General features: G+C 35.5%; 3 protein-coding genes across 4 annotated transcripts; 2 read left to right on the top strand and 1 right to left on the bottom strand.

Moving 5' to 3' along the window:
• The first annotated feature begins 691 nt into the window (after positions 1 to 691).
• Positions 692 to 6215, top strand: LOC132645123 (phosphoribosylaminoimidazole-succinocarboxamide synthase, chloroplastic). The gene is made up of 12 exons (XM_060361906.1): positions 692 to 1071; positions 1378 to 1479; positions 1604 to 1733; positions 2748 to 2840; positions 2953 to 3041; positions 3545 to 3625; positions 4894 to 4983; positions 5069 to 5158; positions 5352 to 5402; positions 5506 to 5552; positions 5726 to 5783; positions 5850 to 6215. The coding sequence occupies exons 1-12, from the start codon at positions 760 to 762 to the stop codon at positions 5907 to 5909; spliced, it is 1203 nt and encodes a 400-aa protein (XP_060217889.1). The 5' UTR covers positions 692 to 759; the 3' UTR covers positions 5910 to 6215.
• A 959-nt stretch (positions 6216 to 7174) lies between these two features.
• On the top strand, positions 7175 to 8146 carry LOC132645124 (glutathione transferase GST 23-like). The gene is made up of 2 exons (XM_060361907.1): positions 7175 to 7561; positions 7654 to 8146. The coding sequence occupies exons 1-2, from the start codon at positions 7247 to 7249 to the stop codon at positions 8014 to 8016; spliced, it is 678 nt and encodes a 225-aa protein (XP_060217890.1). The 5' UTR covers positions 7175 to 7246; the 3' UTR covers positions 8017 to 8146.
• On the bottom strand, positions 7783 to 12780 carry LOC132645121 (pentatricopeptide repeat-containing protein At5g27460). 2 transcript variants are annotated; one of them, XM_060361904.1, is made up of 4 exons: positions 12597 to 12780; positions 12292 to 12502; positions 9411 to 10873; positions 7783 to 8644 (listed from the first exon to the last, which is right to left on the bottom strand). In XM_060361904.1, the coding sequence occupies exons 1-3, from the start codon at positions 12638 to 12640 to the stop codon at positions 9629 to 9631; spliced, it is 1500 nt and encodes a 499-aa protein (XP_060217887.1). In that variant the 5' UTR covers positions 12641 to 12780; the 3' UTR covers positions 7783 to 8644; positions 9411 to 9628. The 2 variants fall into 2 exon arrangements, with proteins under 2 accessions (XP_060217887.1, XP_060217886.1); XM_060361903.1 differs by having other exon boundaries at positions 7783 to 8254.
• Positions 12781 to 20305: the final 7525 nt, after the last annotated feature.

Genomic DNA, 20305 nt, shown 5'->3' with positions numbered 1-20305 from the left:
AAATGAAACTAAATTTGTACCCTGGAGCTAGTGTAATTTTCTTTAAATTAAAATTGTGTGATACCTAACAAACAATTAGCTTTATAATCAGTGTAAAAGTTTTGCTAGAAAGAAATAAATTCAACGTTATTAACAATTCTTGGTGCTATATAATACTCTCATGATATATAATTTTTTCTAAAGAAGAAAGAAGAGTAAATTTTTTTATTTTATCCACTTAGTTATGCGGAATTACAATGACGGAATAATAATATTGAGATTAAATAATAATGAAATTATTTAGATATCTTTATTGATGATGTTTGGTTTATTGGACTAAAACTTAAACTGCGAGGTATTATAGAATGCAGTTTGATTAAGTTGGAAAAATTGAGATAAATTTCTATTTTCAATTTGACCTTGCTTTTTACTAGAAAATTTTAAGGGGTCATTTGTTTAGATGGATAAGCAAAAATATTCCTGAAGTAAATTATATGTACCGTCGTATCTCACGTTTGGTTGAGATAAAGTCCCGAGATAATTAATTCGGGATTAGTTATCCTGAAATTATAGTGTTATTTATTCCATAATGAGAGTGTGATAACAATGTCTGAATAACTAATCACGGGATGATTAATGTCGAGATAACTTGTTCCCAACCAAACAAGCCCTAACGGACAAACTTTAGAAGAAGGGAAAAATATATTCACAAGGCTTAAAACTCTTTTTAGACCTTCACAAAACTCATAAAGGAGAAAGAAAAAAAGAGGTTGAAAAACAATGGCTCATCGTTTAGCAACCTTAAACCCTCCAAAAACCCTAAACACTACTAACCCTCAATCTATCAACCAACCAAGATTTGCATTCTCACAAACAGCAACCTCAAAGATTACAAAATTCAAGAAATACCCAACAATCACTTCATCTACTATGTCAAACCAGCAGCAAAATCCAGTACCCCTTGTAGCCTTAACCAATAATGACCACAAGGAAGAAGTAATGAGCTCTATCAAAAGTTCTATATCTAATTGCTTATCTGAAACTCATCTTGATTTAACTGTACCTGCACTCAAGTCCAAAATTAGAGGCAAGGTAATACATACATAATAAGACTTGTGTTCTTTTTTTTCTTATTTTTTTTAGTGCATACATAAGCTTTTTTGTAATTCTGTATTTGTTGTTTTGGTTTACTTTTTTCTCTTTTAGCTAGTGAGTGTGACAGATATATATGTGGGATGCTTGAATGTTGTCCAGAAGTTTAAATGCTTAGTTTTGATAAAGGGATTTTGTTTTTCTTGATGGAAAGTTGATAACTTTATCCAAAATTTATATGCATAGTTTTGAAATATGATTTTTTGTTGTCGAATGTATATATGACAAATTCCATGTGTTCTGAAGGTTAGAGATATATATGATGGAGGGGATTATCTTGTATTGGTGACAACTGATAGGCAAAGTGCATTTGACAGAATTCTTGCTTCCATCCCCTTCAAAGGCCAGGTAAAGTTTATTATTATTCCCGAAATTATACAAAGAATACATTGATAGTATGTATTCAATTAGTAATAAGTATAACATGATCACTGTCTTCAAGCTTTAACCTAGTTGCATTGCGGGTATGCAGGTTCTTAATGAGACAAGTTTATGGTGGTTTAATAAAACTCAACATATTACCCCTAATGCAGTGGTATCGGTGCCTGATAGAAATGCAACTATTGCGAGGAAATGTTCGGTTTTTCCTGTTGAATTTGTGGGTGAGTTTCTACTTTGCAGTGGTATTATCTTCAGAATTGTATCAGTTCTTGACTGACATATAATGAGCTATATGTGTGTGTGTTAGGTTCTTATAAATATATATATATATATAGTGAGGTAATTGTTGAAGTAAGCCAAATTATCAGTTTCGGTTATATTCCACCACCTGCATGTTTAGAAACAATAGAAGTTAGCTGGATGTTATTCTTAATCTGGGGCTCGTCTTGGTCTATGGTGCTTATATATTTAGTCAAAATTCTCATTTATCAACTTTACAAGTTTAACATGGTTAACCAATCGAAAAAAAGTTCAACATGGTTACTGATCCTATCCACCCAACCCACCAGGGAAAAAAAGGACGGAGAAAAGAAAAACAAGATAAAATAAAAGGGCAAATTTAACATAACTTAAAGCGCATAAATTGTGGACTATCATACGACTTCTTACTGTGAGGGAAATGCTGAAAGAGACTAGCTATATGTTTGAATCTTCCTCTGGAACAAATATGAGTCACTAGTCACTACTATGGCTATCATAGCATCCTCAGCATTTCCTTTCTCTTTTTTGGGAGGAAGGGGGATTTGAAGGCAAGTCCTTGCAATTATGCAAATGAAAGTCTTTTTAGATGTCACTTTGAAGCATCCTTAATGCTCCCGCTCTTTTGGGGATGAAGGGAGCTAACCAATGGTGCGTCTGTGTAATTATGCAATTGAAATTCATAATGGGTGTAAGCTGAAAACCTCCTAATAAGTGTGTTATTTATGCTTCTAAGTTTTCAAGAGTCTTTTAATGCAATTATTATAATTTAAAAACTTTATGCAATTATTATAATTTAAAAACTTTACTTATCAAATAAAAAGAAAGAAACTTCTAAAAGCTTTTTGCATGAAGTTACTCGGTCATACTTGAATCTACTTCTCATTGTAGTTTATGTTTGTTGGTGAGTATTTTGTTACTTATTATAAATCAATAAAGCCATGACTTAAGATATTAACGATATCTTCCTTTTCTAGTAAGAGGATATGTTACTGGAAGCACTGATACATCACTCTGGACAGTCTACAATAAAGGGGTTCGGAATTATTGTGGCAACAGCCTTCCAGATGGTGTGGTTTGTATAATGCATGAATGCCACTGTTTTTATTTAGCTCTTGTCTCTTTTTATTTTTTCCCCTAGATTTTTGTTCTTAGAGTAAAGAAGATGAATGTGTTTTACAGGCTTGATGAAAAATCAAAAGCTTACGGAAAATATACTTACTCCGACAACTAAAGCAGCAGATCATGATGTTCCTGTAACACCAGATGAGGTCTGTATCTTTTTTCTTGTTTTTCTTTTTCTTCTTACTTTCCTAGCAGTCTATCTTTTCTTTCTATTTGCGACACAGCAACAGAATACGCTAATTTCTTACATGTTGATGGGAAATAGTGTAAGATATAGTTCAATCCAAAATAAAATAAAAAATAGTGTAAGATATACAACAACAACAACAACAACAACAACATACCCACTAAATTCCCACAATGTGGGGTAAAGATATAGTTGTGTGAAATATGAAAACTCGCTAAAGGTGCTAATGGTCCTGCTCTTGGAAGGTCACATTGCCGTCTTTCTGTTTTGCATCTGGGTATTTTGATGCTGTTTGTCACAATGTATGGTCTGGTTGGTCTACTTCCTGGTATTAGAGTCCGATTTTTTTAGCTTTTCGAGTATTTGCATGCCAAAGGCTGGCGCTTTAGACATATGTTGTAGTATTGAATCAATGTTGATTTAAGCTGAGAATGAATCTTATCTGCAATATATATACTGCAGATAGTTCAACGTGGTCTTATGACTCAAGCTGATTATGATGAAGTGAGTAGGAAGGCAATGAGCTTATTTGAGTTTGGCCAGGTAATCAGTCTTATCCTGTTAATTTGATTGATTCTTATCATGCCTTTCTTCCATTAGCTGCTAATGCCGGTCTCTTTAACTCAAATCTGCTGACTGAACCAATTATGTCCTGCTTTCACTTCAATATCACCGCTGTTTCTAAATTTCAAGCTCTTCATGATGTTTTTTAACAAATTGCTTTAATTAATGCTGTGCAATTGGTTGATGAGTGTGGGTACCAAAGTCATTGCTCCTCAAATGATGAATTTAATTAGTTATATAAAGTATGACACGATGCTATCCTTGACCAAATATGTGTAGACACTTCTGCTAATAGCAAACTTGCACTAAGATATGTGGCTTTAATGAGTGCGTGTTGTCAGTTATAGCGATTTATAGGTGAAAAATTCCTTCTGTTTGTCTCTAAATTTCGTTCCAGTTCTCAGATCTTTTTACCTACATATGAGTTGCTGACTTATAGTCAAGAGGTGAAGTAGTTTTCAATCCTTCCTCGGAAATACATGGTGTTCATATTTTCAATTTGCTCTTCCATGAACAGCAAGCCCTTAATGAGTAGTTGCTGGAAGTGTTGATTGCTATAGAAAATTTCTGTATCTTGTGCTTGTTTTAGCAAGTGTCATCATACTGATCTCAACAACTATATTCAGAGATGAATCTTGAAGGTTATACACTTTGGTGTGGAAGTTATTCAAAGTAATAATGGCCAATCTTTTAAACACAAAGTTGTGATCCACCCAGCGAGTTGGCCTCCAAATATCATGGGTTAGTGCCTCAATAGGAGGAGCATTTGCCACATGAAATTGATCCCAGATCATTTTCTTCAAGTACTTAACTTAAATTTATATAATTGTTGTTGCTCTATAATTAAGTACTCTGCGAGTTAGAATACATTATATGTACATAAGGTATGTACATTCATTGTTATTATTATGCTAGATAGTTAAATCAATTGTCATACGTATATTGCGTATTCTGTAAGTTTTATATCTTAATCTATTTTAAAATATTATTCTTATTTTTTTTTTAAAATTATTAAAACTTAAAAATGTTTGTTGGGCTAATGCCTGCATGATAGGAAAAAAATACCCTGTCCTGCGTCTCAAATCTTTTAAAAGACTAACAGCTAAAGTTTTTGATGTATATTCTGTCTTAGCCGTAGAGCACATTTGGACAATTGTAGGCACAAATCTAACCGGCTATGCGTCTACTTGTCTTCACTAACTTTCGTATTGCAGTGTGTACTTATCAAAAAAACTTTCATATTGCAGCGCGTAGCACTGGATCATGGTCTGATATTGGTGGACACCAAATATGAATTTGGGAAGGGACCTGATGGTCAGATTTACCTGATTGATGAGGTAAGCATTAGATAGCCTTGTTTCTCTTTGACAGCGATTCTACTTTTTCTCACTACAGACCTCATCTTCTGCCTCCTCCCTTTAGGTGCATACGCCCGACTCAAGCAGGTACTGGATTGCTCATTCTTACCAGGAGCGCTTTCAGAATGGTCTTGAGCCTGAAAACATCGACAAGGTTTCTTACATTATATGAAACTTAATCTGTATCCCTTAGGCCTTACATACATGCTCAAGCATTAATCTCTACTTGATTAGCAAAGAAAAAATTATTTTTTTCTTTGATGTTTCCGGTTATCTTAGATTATACAGTTTTGAGTATGTTGTCTCTTGCAATATGTTGACACTTACCACTACTTATATTTGCCTAGGAATTTTTGAGGCTGTGGTTCAAAAATCATTGCAACCCATACGAGGATGAGGTAATCTGTAGGAAATAGGCATTTTATTTCCGCTCACTTCCTTGGTAATTAGATAACTCATTTTCGAACTGCATTAATCAAAGAAATCAATTTTCCTGCTTAGGTCTTGCCTGACGCTCCAGAAGAACTTGTTTCCGAATTAGCTTGGCGGTATGTGTCCATGTCTTCCCATGTTACCATTGTCGAGGCAAAGCCTCCACTCATTTTTAACTAACAGCACCTTGAAACTTCACTTGATTGTGATCTACTTACATCTAAGTTGCCTACGATTGTCTTTATTCACTTTTTCCATTATTAGTGCTGATATCAACTCCATTAAACAGGTATATTTTCTTATTCGAGACAATAACAAATTCAAGATTCGAGATGCCTGGGGAAAAGGTAAAGCTACGTAGGAAACCATTATTAGATGACTACAGCAGTTACTGAAATTTGTTCTTCCTGCAGGAGCCAGTTCATGATCGAATCTCGAGAAATGTTTCACAGGCTTTATCATCATTGCAGTAACATCAAGTAGGAGAGCATCTTGTATAAGTTTTTTGAGGTGGAATAAATATTTTCTGCGGTGATCTCTGATGAATTGTATTTTAAGCTTGACATCTTATGAAGTTAGTCAATGTTGTAATGCTATGTAACTCACATATCAGCAATTATGCATCAACCCTGAGTAAGTTGGGGTCCATAAAGTGACTAGTTTTATTTGTAACCCTCTTGGTCTACTCAGGCTTATGATCGGCAAAGTGAGCAAGCTCACGCAGTTATGTGGTGCGATCTAATATCTGCTTGCTAATTTATATCTGAGCACTTCTATGAGTGATTGTCTCAACAACTGTATGTTAATGACCTTATTTAGTGGATATCGTTCATTTGTATAAGCTTGTTTTGCATGAAATGAAATCCATCTCCTCAATCCCAAAAGGTAGAAAAAGGAAATCATCACTGAGAAGGGTGCTTGAGTCCTATGCTTCTAGTAAATAAAGGAATCCTACAAAATGGCGGAAATTGGTTTAAATTGCCAAGAACTTAATAGAGTTCTGAATTCAATTATCCTGGAGTTTTAAGTTGTGCATAGTTGACAGACGATAGTATTTATTCAAGTGTGACCTTCTGACTGATAAATGCTTTCGAAAAATGCTTTTCAATAGTTTAATTTTGTTGCTCTTAGCATGTCAGTTTATTTTAACACCAAGTTACTCATATTAATGGAAAAATCAAAATCATTGAACATTTAGGACCCATTTTCCTTTATACTGTTTGATTACCTGTGTTTACCTTTTTCACTTTTTTTTTTTTGATCAGTCATTTTGACTTGTCTCGCTTGACTAGAAAATTATGTAGAAAGCAGCCTTAAAATTGATTCATTCGCTAATTTGTCAAACTTACATCTTTCATTTATGCTAATGCCAAAACATCTATTACTAGAGAGTAAAGTAAGAAAGAGGATTTCTTATTCTTGGAAAACGCTAATGTATTTTCGTGGACTTTATTGGAGATAAAATTAAGAGAACTTGTGCCAGAGGAAATAATCACAAAACTATGTGAATATGATTGCGGAAGTTGTCATTTTCCAATGAGATTAATTAAGAGAAAGGACTATTAATTTCTCCATTGAAAAGTCAAAAGAATCGGCGGGAGAAAAAAAAGTCAAAAGAATCAATCATCTTGCTGGTTTACCTTGACACGGAAGTACCTTTTAAGAAAAGTAGTAGACGTGTAATTGTCAAAATCAATTCATTATTTCACACTTAACTACCTCAAGACTTGTAATATCCCAACATGTCGCAGTAAGAACTGTACCTCTATATAACAAGTGATATTTAGCCTCTACAAAACAAGAATCAGCAATGGCAGGTGAGAAAGTGAAATTGCTTGGATACTGGGCAAGCCCTTTTACTCTCAGGGTTCATTGGGCACTGAAAATTAAAGGGATTGAATATGACTACCAAGAAGAAGATCTCCCAAACAAAAGTTCCCTACTCTTACAGTATAATCCAGTTCATAAAAAGATTCCAATTTTGGTTCATAATGGTAAACCCATTGCAGAATCACTAGTCATACTTGAATACATTGAGGAGACATGGAAGCACAATCCCCTCCTCCCTGAAGATCCTTATGAAAGAGCCAAATCACGGTTTTGGGCAAAATTTGTTGATGACAAGGTAATAACCATATGAAAGGATCCATTCCTGTTACTTGTTTATCATCTTGCAGCAACTCGCTGGGATCATTCATGCTCTTTCTTTCTTTACAGTGTGTGCCAGGAATATTTGGTACTTTCTCCAAGGTCGGAGAGGAGCAACAGAAGACAGCAAAAGAAGCTCGTGACAACTTGAAAATTTTAGAGGGTGAACTAGGCAGGAAACGCTTTTTTGGAGACACGAAAATAGGCTTCATGGATGTTGCATGTGCTTGGATCATTTGCTGGGCTCAGATTGTTGAGGAGATTGTGGATATCAAACTTATTGATGCAGAGGAAATGCCTTCACTTGTTTCATGGTTTCAGAATGTCCTTGAAGCTGCTCCCATTCTGAAAGAGTGTACACCACCCAAGGACAAATTGTTAGAGCATAACAAAGGATTTTACAAGATGTTGGTTGCTTCAGCATCACCTTGAAATCTAAAATCTGTTCTCATGGAGGAAGATTTTACTTGTATGATTATATGACATGTAATCTTTTCCATGAGTTTGTATGACATGTAAGATTTGCCTATCAAATACAATCTGTAGGGAAATAAGAGCATAAGCGTCTAGGATCATGATATCATAGTCATCTTCTGTAAAATTAAAGAAACTTCAACTAGTCAAATTGTCAAGGAGCACTGCACGCAGCATTTGAGTTCCTTCGAACTTTCTGCAAGTAAAAGCAAATTTCGTTTTAGTTCAAAGCGAGGTGGAAAAAGGACTGTGAAAGTTAAAAGAAACCCAGCACTGATACATTGATCATAATTAGCTACAAAGGACCCGAGACCTTGAACTATAATTTCATCGACCATTAACGAGGAAGTAACCCTCATCAATTAGTAAGACTATACACATTAAAATTGACATTCAGCTCACATCCATAAATGATCATACAGCTATTTGTTCAAAATCACCCATACTACTGCCATACATATATTTGAATATAATCAATAAAAGAGCCAGAGAGAAAGCAAGTTTGATACACATACGTAGAGATGTTGCAATTCAAAGAACCAGTATATTATCCCACTCCAAACCAGGTAACTGATCCAAATCATCTCTATCATGAAACAACTTCACATTAGTTTGGTAGGCATTAAGAACATCCAGTGATTAAAAAAAATAAAAAAATTAGGAGCCATTTTCTTTGGCCAGTTCACCAGAAAAGCCTCAGATTGAAAGAAATATGATAATAGGTCTACGATGTGCATGAAGTTCACTAGTTGATAAAACTCTGGTATTCTTCACATGAAAGCGAGAGATTGAACAGAGCCACAAGAAAAGCTTGCAAGACTATGAATCAAGCTAAAAGTGTGAATAATAAGAACGGATTTCAAAGTTGAAAAGGATTTTGGAGAAAATACTTGTTGAAACAGAAATATCCAGGAAAGGTGAGATGTTGATCAAAGCTTATATCTTACAGTGGACATAGAAGCTCAGATGATGCATAGAGTAAATTAAGCACGATATGTTTGATAAAGTTGCATCATAATCTTAAACCTGAACTATGCATAAGCAGGAAAATCATCTATCATGTTAAAGACTTCAAGAGGAAATTAATTTTTCACACTTAAAAGGTCCTTGCTGGCTCGTTTGCGATCTCTAAGATATCCAGCTATCATTTATGGAACTGTATACGTGAATATCAAATGCCCAAAAATTCAAGTATTATAAAAACAACAACAGTTAGCAGAATAAATCTACACTCTGGCTAGATAATTGAAAATGCAGAAGTCATAATCTTTTACTGAGTTATTGATATTGCAACTTCCAAATGCAAAGGGAATCATGAGACAAGAAAGTAGTTTAATCAAACAGAAACTTACCAACTGCTGCAGGATGCAGTCTCAATCTATCACATTCACATCCCCTGTGCTCTCCATATTTTAAGCCGCAGCCTCAGAGCTAGCACCAAGTGACAAACCGAAGAAAAAAAAAAAGGGCAAGTTCTCTTACAAGGCAACATGCTCGATGTACTGACCTATCTTTTGCCCAGGTCGAAAAGTCGACCTTTTAAGAACAATTAAAGTACCAATATTAGTTTTCAGTTCTCACAATGTAAAATGCCTGAATAGATGGCAGAGGTCTCATCATCCACGTCAATTCCATCCTTCTGCATCATTTCAAGGATGTACAGCAGACTTTCTTCTCTTGACGTTTGCATTCTAAGCAATGACTTGTACACTTGCAAATTAGCAATACCAAAATGTCTTAGAGTTTTAAGAAACTCCATAGCCTTCTCAAAATTTCTAGTTTCTTCAAAATATTCTGAAATTGCAACAGCAATACTTGGTGATGGCCTCCATTCATAATGTTTTAGAGCAGCAAGACCACTTTTCAAGGCATCAATAGCTTTATCCATTTGTTGACTTCTTATCCAGCCCTCCATCAGTATCTCCCAGGTTTTAGAATTGGGACAACCACCTTTCTCCAATGTGCGGAAATGTAATGATTCAGCTTTTTCCACAGATCCATTTCTCATGTATCCACCGAGAAGTATGTTGGAGACCCTAATGTCATATGTCCTGCATTGAGACTCCCATTCCGCAAAAATTCTCTCGGCTTCTCTCATGTCACCAAGCTTGACCAAAGACGACAAGATACACATGTAATTGGCACAAGTTATAGTGGAGTTTACTGCTTTAGAAGCTTCCCATACCCGAAGTACTCCAACTTTGTTATTCAAAGAAGCATACTGCGTAATGAGAAAGAAGTAAGGATAGTGACTACTGTTAGATATTTTCTTTTCAGCAGTTTTTAGGGCGAAAATTGCCTTGTCTGTCAGTCCTGCATTTTTATAAATATTCGCTAATGTAGATAAAGAGCTCCATCCCACTTCTACATTTTGGTCACTCAGCATCTCTTTGTATATCATCTCTGCTGATTCAACCCCAGCGAGCTCCCCACATGCGTCCATCCAGAGATTATAGGAGAGGACATTTAAGGTTATTCGGTTTTGTTTCATTTGCAGAATGACTGATGGTACTTTCTGGTACTGAGATGTGGCCTTATAAAGCTTCATCATCTCATTAAACGGATGAGGGCTCAGAGCAAGTCCCAACTTGTTCATCTTTAGCATGAAAGCTTCAGCCTTCTCAGTGGACCTTTCTTCAACATAACAACGAAGAAGAGGGAGGGAAGCAGCTTTCAGTGAAACAGTGCTTGTTAAACTCTCAAAATATCTTTCAGCTTCTATTCTACTGTGTTCTTTAACAGTTAATTCCTGTCTCCGGGCATAATCATAAGGTGACATCTGAGAACTATGTTGAGTTTCCATCCAGTTAAGTATCTGCAATAAAAAAGAAAGAAAAAAGATATAAAATATTGTTTTAATTTATCTTTCTTCATTACATGCACACTCAGATCAAAAGGAGAGAAGATATTTCAGAAGAAAAGGTTCCATAGTCCTTGTGTAAAATTTCCACCAGTTTTGAGTAAAAATCCTTAGTTAACCTATTTCTCAGTTATTATAAAGCTGACATAATTAAAAGATAATGCCAAATCCTCACCAGTATGCCTCTATCAACTGTATAAGCTGATATTAGCAGTATATAAATGTACGGCCATTTCAAAATTTTGAGGAAACAAATAGAAAATTCTTTTTACAGATTAGCGGAATGTTATTTTTGGTATGCTCTTTCGAGAAACTCTTTCTTCTCGTAGATTCTCCAGTTTATTTCACACCTGGTATTAAGGGGTTCCCTCACATCAATTATAATTTACCTTCATAAGAAGAAGAAAAATAATAGTATAAAGCTATAAACCACATAACCAAGCACCCAACTTTTTTTCTTCGATAACCATGGTCCGGGGCAGCTTGCACAGACCTCAACTAATTCCATGAGATACCTGCTACCTCCCACCAGCAACAAGCACCCAACTTTTTGTCCCATCAAATTTACAACAAAAGAAGATATTTCTCTCTTACAGAGCCTTGTCCGTTCGATTGCTTTTGTAGTCATTTTCCTGCTTCATTAGATAAAGCGTCTTCATTAATAGATAGAGTTGGAGTCCATAGTGAGATCAGGTCAAGGTTGATTGATGAGTTCAGTGGACAAAATGATCGATGTGAAGCCTAGTCAAGGCAGGAAGTTAAAGTGCGACTTCCCCCGTAGTTGGGGGCGGGTTAAGCGTTCTATTTGACAATACACAGCAAATCAATTTTCTCACCCACCTACGACTGATCATTGACTTATACAGTAGGTCCTCCTTCCCTACAGAATGGAATTCTTGGGCGTCTTGGTTAGATCACATTTGCTTTCCCTTACTCGAGTAGTGAAAGATTGAGCCTTTTTTGTTCAACCCAAGCAGGAGTTACCAACATCTCAATTGACTCATTTTGTTGACTTAAATAACCTTATTACAACAAATTATCAAGCACCCAAAAGAAAAAAGTTCCTAACTTTTTTTTTCTTTTTTCGAAAAAAGATATTTGAATTAGCATTCAAAATAAAAATAAAAAACCAAGAAAATAATTACTATAATGCTACTATCATGGACAAAATAACCATAATAATCAAGTAGCCACACACCCACAAAAGAATAAATTCTTAATTTTCTAACCAAAAAAAGACACTTCCACCAGCATTCCAAAAACCCAACAAAACTACACTAATAATGTTGACATTATAAACCCAAGTAACCACACAATCAAGCACCTAAAGATAAAAAAACTCCATAAAAAAAACTGATGAGTGAATACAATACCTCCAGAGCAGGCCCAAAACGACGTCGTTTAATGAGCTGCCTGATAATGGCCCTGAGCTCGTTTATAGAAACTGTACGGCCTTCATCCACCCAATTCTGAACCTTCAAAATTCGTTTTTTAAGATCACCCCAACTGGGGTAACTGCTATTAAACGGTGTCGTTTTGTTGGTAGAGTGTGATCTTGACAACACATATCTCCATGTCCAAGAACTGCCAAAACATGTAAATGATTTTTAAGTGATAAGAGTGAAAGTATAAACAACAAGAGAGATATGGAATAAAGAGAGAAAGGGGTGTTTCATACCTTTGAAATCTTGAAATATTAAGCCCAACTACCTTCAGTCCCATTTTTTCAGAGCTAATACTACTTTTGCTTCTGAGAGTGTTCTTTTGCTTTGGTGTGTGTTTGCTTGGGTTTTTGGGGAATGTTTGTTTTTAAGGTCCACTTTAGTCCCAATGTCTAAAATCTTGTCCCATTTAACCCTTTCATTAAATGTGTCAGTGAAGGTATAAAAAAAGTAAATAAAAGTAATATATACACACATTTTAACTTTTAGATAATTTTGTTACACAATTCAATATAATTTCAAAACTGGTAAAGATTTCCATTAAGGATTAAGGGATTTGAGTAATGATGTAGCTAAGAGCCATCTTTGTGGTCAATTCATTAGGAGGAAGTGTTTGCTGCCAACTTGTCAGATGAGCGGACATCTGAGCTCAGCATCGCATTTACTATTTGGAGACGGATGGCGTCAGATAGATATCTAGTACCCAACCACCAATTTCTTCTGGAATTGCCTTATCGTGGCTGAGCCATGAATGTCGTTAGTGCCTTAGTGGACACCCACCCTGAAAAAGATTTTTCACATAAAAAAAATATAATAATGCGATAGAACGAGTGTTTGATTGAGATAAATGCTTCTAATACAAAATATCATGTGTGTTTTACAACTTAATTAACTTTATTTCTTTTATTACTATAATCGTAACAATATGTATTGTTAATAGACATTTTCAAACAGAGTAGTAAACACGATCCAAACCAACTTTCAACTTAGGTGCAATTATGAATTTTGATTTGGTTGTTCCTAAAATTTGGAGTAATTTTGTTTCTGTTACATATTAAGTCTAAATTATCTTAACTCGCCGTTAGAAAAAAGTTCCATTTTTTTTCCAGCCCCAAAGTTCCAATCTAAAATACAACAAAGAGTAATTTCTAACCACAATTAATTATATATATATATATAGAGAGAGAGAGATTGAAATAATTGAAATATTTTAACACATGGAATCTATTTATTTGACACGGGAGCTCATTTAATGAGAAGGGCAAAAAAATTCAATATCTTTATAGATAAAGCCAATTATTAATTCCCAACCGCGGGGTGAATGACATCCGATACATAAATCAATTGAAAAATGGATTTGTCAATTGACAAGGTTAGAACTTAGAAGTGAGCCTAGTGTAAAGCATAACAAAGAATAATTTCTAGCCAGTTAAAGATAAAATGGTATTTAGATTGTAACATTTTAATACGTGGAATCTATTCATTTTACGCGGGAGCTCAGTCAATGAAAAAGACAAATGAATTCGTTAATCGACAAGGTCAAAAGTGTACCCAATCTAAAATATAACAAAGAGTAATTTTTAGCCAGGAAAGATAAATGGTATATTTCGCAGGAGCTCAGCCAATGAAAAGGGCAAATGAATTTGTTAATTGACAAGGTTAGAAGTGAACCCAAACTAAAACATAACAAAGAGTAATTTCTAGTTAAAGATAAAATGATATATTAGATTGAAACATTTTAACACGGAAATCTATTTATTTTATACGGGAGCTCAATGAATAGAAAGGGCAAATGAATTTGTTAATTGATAAGGTTAGAAGTGAACCCAAACTAAAAAATTACAAAGAGTAATTTCTAGCAAGTTAAAGATAAAATGGTATATTTACATTGAAACATTTTAACACCTGGAATCTATTCAATTTACGTAGGAGCTTCACCAATGAAAAGGGGAAATGAATTTGTTAACTGACAAGGTTAGAAGTGAACCCAAACTAAAACGTAACAAAGAGTAATTTCTAGCAGTTAAAGATAAAATGGTATATTTAGATTGAAACATTTTAACACAAAAATCTATTCATTTTACGCGGGAGCCAGCCAATGAAAAGGGCAAATGAGTTTGTTAATCGACAAGGTTAGAAGTGAAGCCGATAAAAAACATAACAAAATGTAATTTCTAGTCAGTTAAAGATAAAATGATCTATTTAGATTGAAACATTTTAACATGTGGAATCTATTCATTTTACGCGGGACCTTAGCCAATGAAAAAGGCAAATTAATTAATGAATTCGTTAATCGACAATGTAAAAATGTGAACCTAATCTAAAACATAACAATAGTAATTTTTAGCCAGTTAAAGATACATAGTTATGTTTATATTAAGAGATTTTAACATGTGAAATCGTCATTGCACGATAGTCGCACAACACAACTGACTTCAACCTACTAGCGCACACACACACTCATTTGACCCTTAGAATTATTTCAGATAATTAAACTGTTGGAATAGATGAGAAGCCTGTCATAGCTTCTTCTTCATCAACAACGGCTGCTTCTATCAGCTCAAGGAAGAAGCAAGAATTGAAGATGAGAACTTGGATTTTAGGGTTTCTCATACAAAAGAAAGGGAAAGTGGAAGTACTTCGATATCTTCCATGTTTTCCACAGATAAAGGACTTAAATCAATAAGAAAGGTGGCATTGATCAAGCCATCCATCAAATTCCATGATAGATACAACCTGGACCGTCCGATAGTCACAAGTTGATAGTTGTGAAGAGAGCATGTGACTTGCACATGCTCAATATAGAAAGGAATAAATTCAGTTACACAGATAGGATATTTTTGCATAGAATGAGTAGGATCAATACAAGTGTACAACTGAGTATTTTTATATTTCTGTATTTAGATTTAATTTCTTGTACAAAATACTTGTATAAATATGATCATTGATGATCCAAGCAATACACAGAAAATTTCTACCATTACTATTCTTAATTTAAAACATAAACAATGAACAAGACACAAGCATTTACAGGACAAGTCCCAACCTTTTCTTGTTTCTAGGATATTTACAAGGAATCTCGAATTTGAAAGACTCACAACTGAATTATTACCTTAGCCAAATTCTGCCTACAAAAAGGAAATTTGCACTGAAATTTGATATGTGTCCCACAGGTCTAAATAGACCCTCCTCACCTTTTTTACCAACCTTCATACTCCCTCCGTCCTTGTAACAACCTGTTTGGTCATTTAGGCTCTTTTGACTCTTTTACCTTTGTTGACCGTTCCCCTAGCTTCGTTAGAGTGATTTTGACTCGCGGGGATGGTTGGCACTGTTCTCAAGGTAGTTGGGATAGTCTTAATGGAATTTGAGAATTTTAGAAGCCCTTAAGTTAAATAAGTGAAAAAGAGTTGACCAATAGTTGACTTTTGGGTTATCGAGTCTTTTTGAGATTTTCATTGGTTTCTTTAGTTTCAGAGGATCGATTTTAACTTGGTAGGATATTTGGTTCGGTTCCCGAGGCATTCGGGGGCGTTTTGGTCATTGGGTTGCAAACTTGGTTTTGGGGGTTGACCCGGTCAAGGTGACCTCGTTTGGGATTTTCGAGGGTGTGGATGCGTCCGTAGCGTGTTTTTATAGTGGGTTGCATGTATGGTTTGTATCTGGGAGATCTCGGATGAGTGTTGGGTTTCGAGTTGGAGTTGGTGAAAAACCAAAAAAATTCTGGTTTCTGGTGTGCCGCCTATGCGGATTGGGGTTCGCATCTGCAAGCTTGCCTATGCGGGAATTGGTCCGCAGATGCGAAATGTTACGTTGTTTAATGAGTCCACATCTGCGGACACTTCTCCGCATATGCGAGGCCGCATCTGCGGGAGGGGGATCTGCAGATGCGAGATCGCTGAAATCAGATCCTTAAATCCCTAAATTTGAACCATCTCTTTCCATTCACTAAATTGGAGACTTAGAAGGGTTTTAGGGGCGGTTTTTTGGAAGCTTTTGTGAAATCTTCCTTTGGGTAAGTCTTCTACCCTTTTTATTTGTTTATGTTATCATTAAAATGGAGATATCATGTTAGAAAGCCATGTTTAAGTTGGGAGTTTGGGGATGATTAATCCTAGGTTGAATTTGAACCATCTTTCTTGTTAAATCATGTTTTGTTGGGAAATTCCCTTGTTTATAATCTTTTAATTATTGGAGTAACTTGTTGCTAAGCTTGAATTTCTCTTTTACATAGTATTATGATCATGGAAATTTGAGGGTTTCTTATAAATTGGGGTTTTTGATAGAATGAGGTAATTAATGCTATTTTGAGACTAGTTTGTGAGGGAAATGGGTATTTGGACTCCTTAGACCTCGGGTAGCTTAATTTTCCTATGAATTTCCTATTTTACCCTTATGGGCCCTAGGGCCCCCCTTTAAAGGTCATTTTTTTATTTTTATTTCTATTGGTTTTATGGCATTATGGGTGTCATTAGCTTGGTAATCTAATGTAGAATAATAAATTGGTAGACTTTGATCGTTCGGAAGCTCTTCGAAAGGGGAAGGCTCAAGCGGACTAGTTCGTGGAACATGCTCGGCTTCGAGGTAGGTTACTGTTTACTCATGTCTAGACTTCGATTAGCGAATTCTATATATATAATAGTGATTGACAGAAAAAGCATGATAGACCTTCAGGCATGGTATAGAGTTGTATTCCGACTAGGTTGGTATGTCAGCTGTTATGTGGGCTTGTCGCCATATTTTTTATTTCCATATATTTGATGTGGCTCTCTCTGTTTCTTGATATCTCACTTATCTTATGAAATGTGGAAGGGTGGTATTGATAACTCGGATTATGATTTGCATTCATGACAATTATTATTGCTTATATATTTGTGTTATTGATGAGGTTGAATTATGCATAGCATACATTCCATATTTCATGTGTTATTGGCTTGTCGTGATTGCATTGAAATGATGATAATTGAGAGAGTGGAGCCTCCGAGGTCTTTGCCGGAGAGCGTAAAAGTGAGAGAGTGCTCATGATCCGCTATTACATAACGGAGCGGATGAGAGTGGTTGTGATCCGAGGTTACATACCGGAGCGAAAGAGAGTGCTCGTGATGCGAGGTACATACCGGAGCGAGTGTGGTATATGGACTCCGCGGGACCCCCAGGAGAGGAGGCCTGGGGGGCATTGCATTGCATTGCATAGCATATTATTACATTCATTCCACATCATCGTATGGTTCATTATTTTGATTTGTGGCTGTTGACATACTGAATTATTGTTGTTGTGAGGGATTATTAATGACTTGACGGACTTGCGGATTAGAGGCTTCACTAGGCTTATGACTTGAGTTGTTGAGATCCATTGTGGCTTCCATTATGGCGTGACTTTCCTGATTGTCAGTTGTTGTGTGTTTTTACCGAATTTTTATCTTTTCTATTTATTAATTTTTGTCTATGTATATGCGTGAACTAAACATTGTCGGCCCATGATATCTACGAGTACGTGTGTTTGTACTCATACTTCACCTGTTGCACTTTTTCTTTAGTGTAGAGTTTACTGTTGGCTCCAGCTCCTGTCCTCACGAGTGACTCGAGGCTTCTAGATCGAGACTCCACGGTGAGCCATGTTCCTGATCCGCAGCTCGGAGACTTCTCTTGATTATCTGTCTTTTCCTTACTCTTGAGATAATTAGTACCATGTATTGATGAAACTAGTTCTAGTATTCAAACTTTGTATTATTGATAGTAGCTCTTGTACGGGTTCAAACCAAACCCTTGGGTTGTAGAATCTCCTTACTTCCGCACCTCCGTTACTTATATATACATATTGTGACTCGGTTATTTCGGCTTTACTTTCGTATTTCAAATTTAATGATGTGTTATGAGGGAAGGGTTATTGTAACAACCCAGGCCGCTGCTTGTAGAAATAGTCCGCTTTTGAGCCTTCGCCCCTTACGGTTTTAAAACGCGTCTACAAGGGAGAGGTATCCTGTTATATCCCGCATTTTCGCATGTTCGGAAAATTCGAAATAAATTTGACTTGTAAGAAATAAGGCCATAGTTTGATCTTTATTTAATATATGTGTGTTGTCCATGAAATGTTGATGTAGTAATATCGAGGAAGGCTAAGAAACTAATATCGGAAATTAGTTTCGCGGATTACAAAATATGGACCATAACCAATTGGGCTAAAAAAAATAAAAAAAATAAAGAGGCCCATAAGTAGTAGGGGCCGGCCATGGAGGAAAATAAAAGGGCCCAAGCCCATGTAAATAGAGACCATGAAATAAATAAAGGGCCATTCATCACTTTCATTAGGAAGTTTCAAGAAAGAAGATTGAGAGCACCACAAAAGGGGCCTTCGGTCGAATTGGAGAGAAAAAAAATCTTGAAGCTCAAATCTTTGGTTCAAAACTCATCTCCTTTGAATTCTTACTAAGCCCGGAACCCTCTTTAACGTGGTATAAACTTTGAGGCACGAAAGTACTTTTTTTACCAAGTGGAGAATTTGGAAAAGGTAAGAATTCTACTTTTTTTTTTTTATCTTGGAAGAATTATATATATATATATATATGTTGTAGTATGTGGGAATGAATGTAGAGTATGAAAATTTTGTGTCATGGGTATGTGTGTGTGTGACCGAAAATGGGTGTTGATGGAGAGGTATAATCAAAATTTTATTTATTATGTTAATGGTGTTGTAATGACCTTTTTATGTAAATGGAAGAATTCTAGTTCAAGTTGGCATGAAAATTGTTGTTAAGTTGTTGCAGGAAATTTTGTGATTTTATTGTAGATTCGTGTAATTATGGAAATGGAATTTTTAAGGTGCAAATTGTGGTTGTTGTTGAAAAAAATTGGAAGATGAAAAATTGGGTTGTGAATGTTGTGTCGAAGGTTGGAGGTTTCGGGTAAATTATAGTTTTGGAGGGATTTTTGCATATTTTGTAGAATGGTATGAAATGCTTTGAATTGCACATGAATGGTCTTGAATTGGTAATGAATGTGTAAGTGTCGATATTGGCTTGAAAAATTCGTAGTTGAATTGAATGTCGATGAATTATGTTGAAAGGAAGGTTACTAGTGTTGGAATGCATTTTAAATTGGTTTTTGATGTTATTGGTTTGGTTGTTGGTATTGTTGGTATGGTTGTTGATGAATTGACCGAGTTTAATTCTCGAGGATGTTGAATTTACAGGGGAGGTGCTGCCGAAATTTCTGTAGACAAGTACTAATTAGAATTAAACTCCTAAGTACTTGTAGCTAATTTTTTTGGGTAATTGATAATATTATTGTAGATATTGGAGAGCCCGAGACTTGAGTCGGGATTTGTTTGACGAGTGATCGAGATTTGGTAGTGAGCGATCGAGGTATGTAAAGCTTACCTTTCTTCCTTTTTGGCATGACCTTTATGAAATAAATGAATGACATATATGTATGCTCTAAAGAAAATTCTACTCCTAGAGCCACTAGGATGGCCTATGTCTTTGATTTCCATGAACTATTCCATATGACTCGTCACATGCCTATGATGTTTGAAGTATTAGTCGATACGTTTCCGGATATGATTTGAAAAACATTTTATATGGCCTAAGTTTGGATATGTATATTTCGAATATGAGCATATGATTCTAAGGCTCCGTTTGAAGTACCCTATAATGCTATTTGAAAGTTCCTCAATATGAATGATACTAAATTTTCAGAAAATGACCTATGATGTGTTACGGTTCCCGAGACCTCGCCATAGGGCTGGGTACCGCTTATATACGGCGTTATGATGTGATTGCATATGATATGTTCGGGTGTTGTGATATGTTACGATGATACGACATGTTCGGGGATTGTACGGAGATATGAAACCTTCTGGAGTATGATGTGTTGTGGCGCCAGCATCGGAGTGGCGGCCACGTTCCTGAGCCTTATGCATGATTTTTTATTTGCATAATATATACAT

The sequence above is a fragment of the Lycium barbarum genome, chromosome 6 (genome assembly GCF_019175385.1).
Source record: "Lycium barbarum isolate Lr01 chromosome 6, ASM1917538v2, whole genome shotgun sequence".
Lineage (NCBI taxonomy): Eukaryota > Viridiplantae > Streptophyta > Magnoliopsida > Solanales > Solanaceae > Lycium > Lycium barbarum.
The sequence above is the reverse complement of the archived record's forward strand: the minus strand, read 5'-3'. Positions and strand labels throughout refer to the sequence as shown.

Bases quoted from the DNA above. Each gene is read 5' to 3' on its own strand.
- LOC132645124 (XM_060361907.1), top strand. From the start codon at position 7,247: ATGGCAGGTGAGAAAGTGAAATTGCTTGGATACTGGGCAAGCCCTTTT. The intron at 7,562-7,653 runs GTAATAACCATA...CTTTCTTTACAG, and splicing joins CAAAATTTGTTGATGACAAG to TGTGTGCCAGGAATATTTGG.
- LOC132645123 (XM_060361906.1), top strand. From the start codon at position 760: ATGGCTCATCGTTTAGCAACCTTAAACCCTCCAAAAACCCTAAACACT. The intron at 1,072-1,377 runs GTAATACATACA...TGTGTTCTGAAG, and splicing joins AGTCCAAAATTAGAGGCAAG to GTTAGAGATATATATGATGG. The intron at 4,984-5,068 runs GTAAGCATTAGA...TCCTCCCTTTAG, and splicing joins AGATTTACCTGATTGATGAG to GTGCATACGCCCGACTCAAG.
- LOC132645121 (XM_060361904.1), bottom strand. From the start codon at position 12,640: ATGGGACTGAAGGTAGTTGGGCTTAATATTTCAAGATTTCAAAG. The intron at 12,503-12,596 runs GTATGAAACACC...ATGTTTTGGCAG, and splicing joins AATATTTCAAGATTTCAAAG to TTCTTGGACATGGAGATATG. The intron at 10,874-12,291 runs GTATTGTATTCA...TTTTTATTGCAG, and splicing joins GTTTTGGGCCTGCTCTGGAG to ATACTTAACTGGATGGAAAC.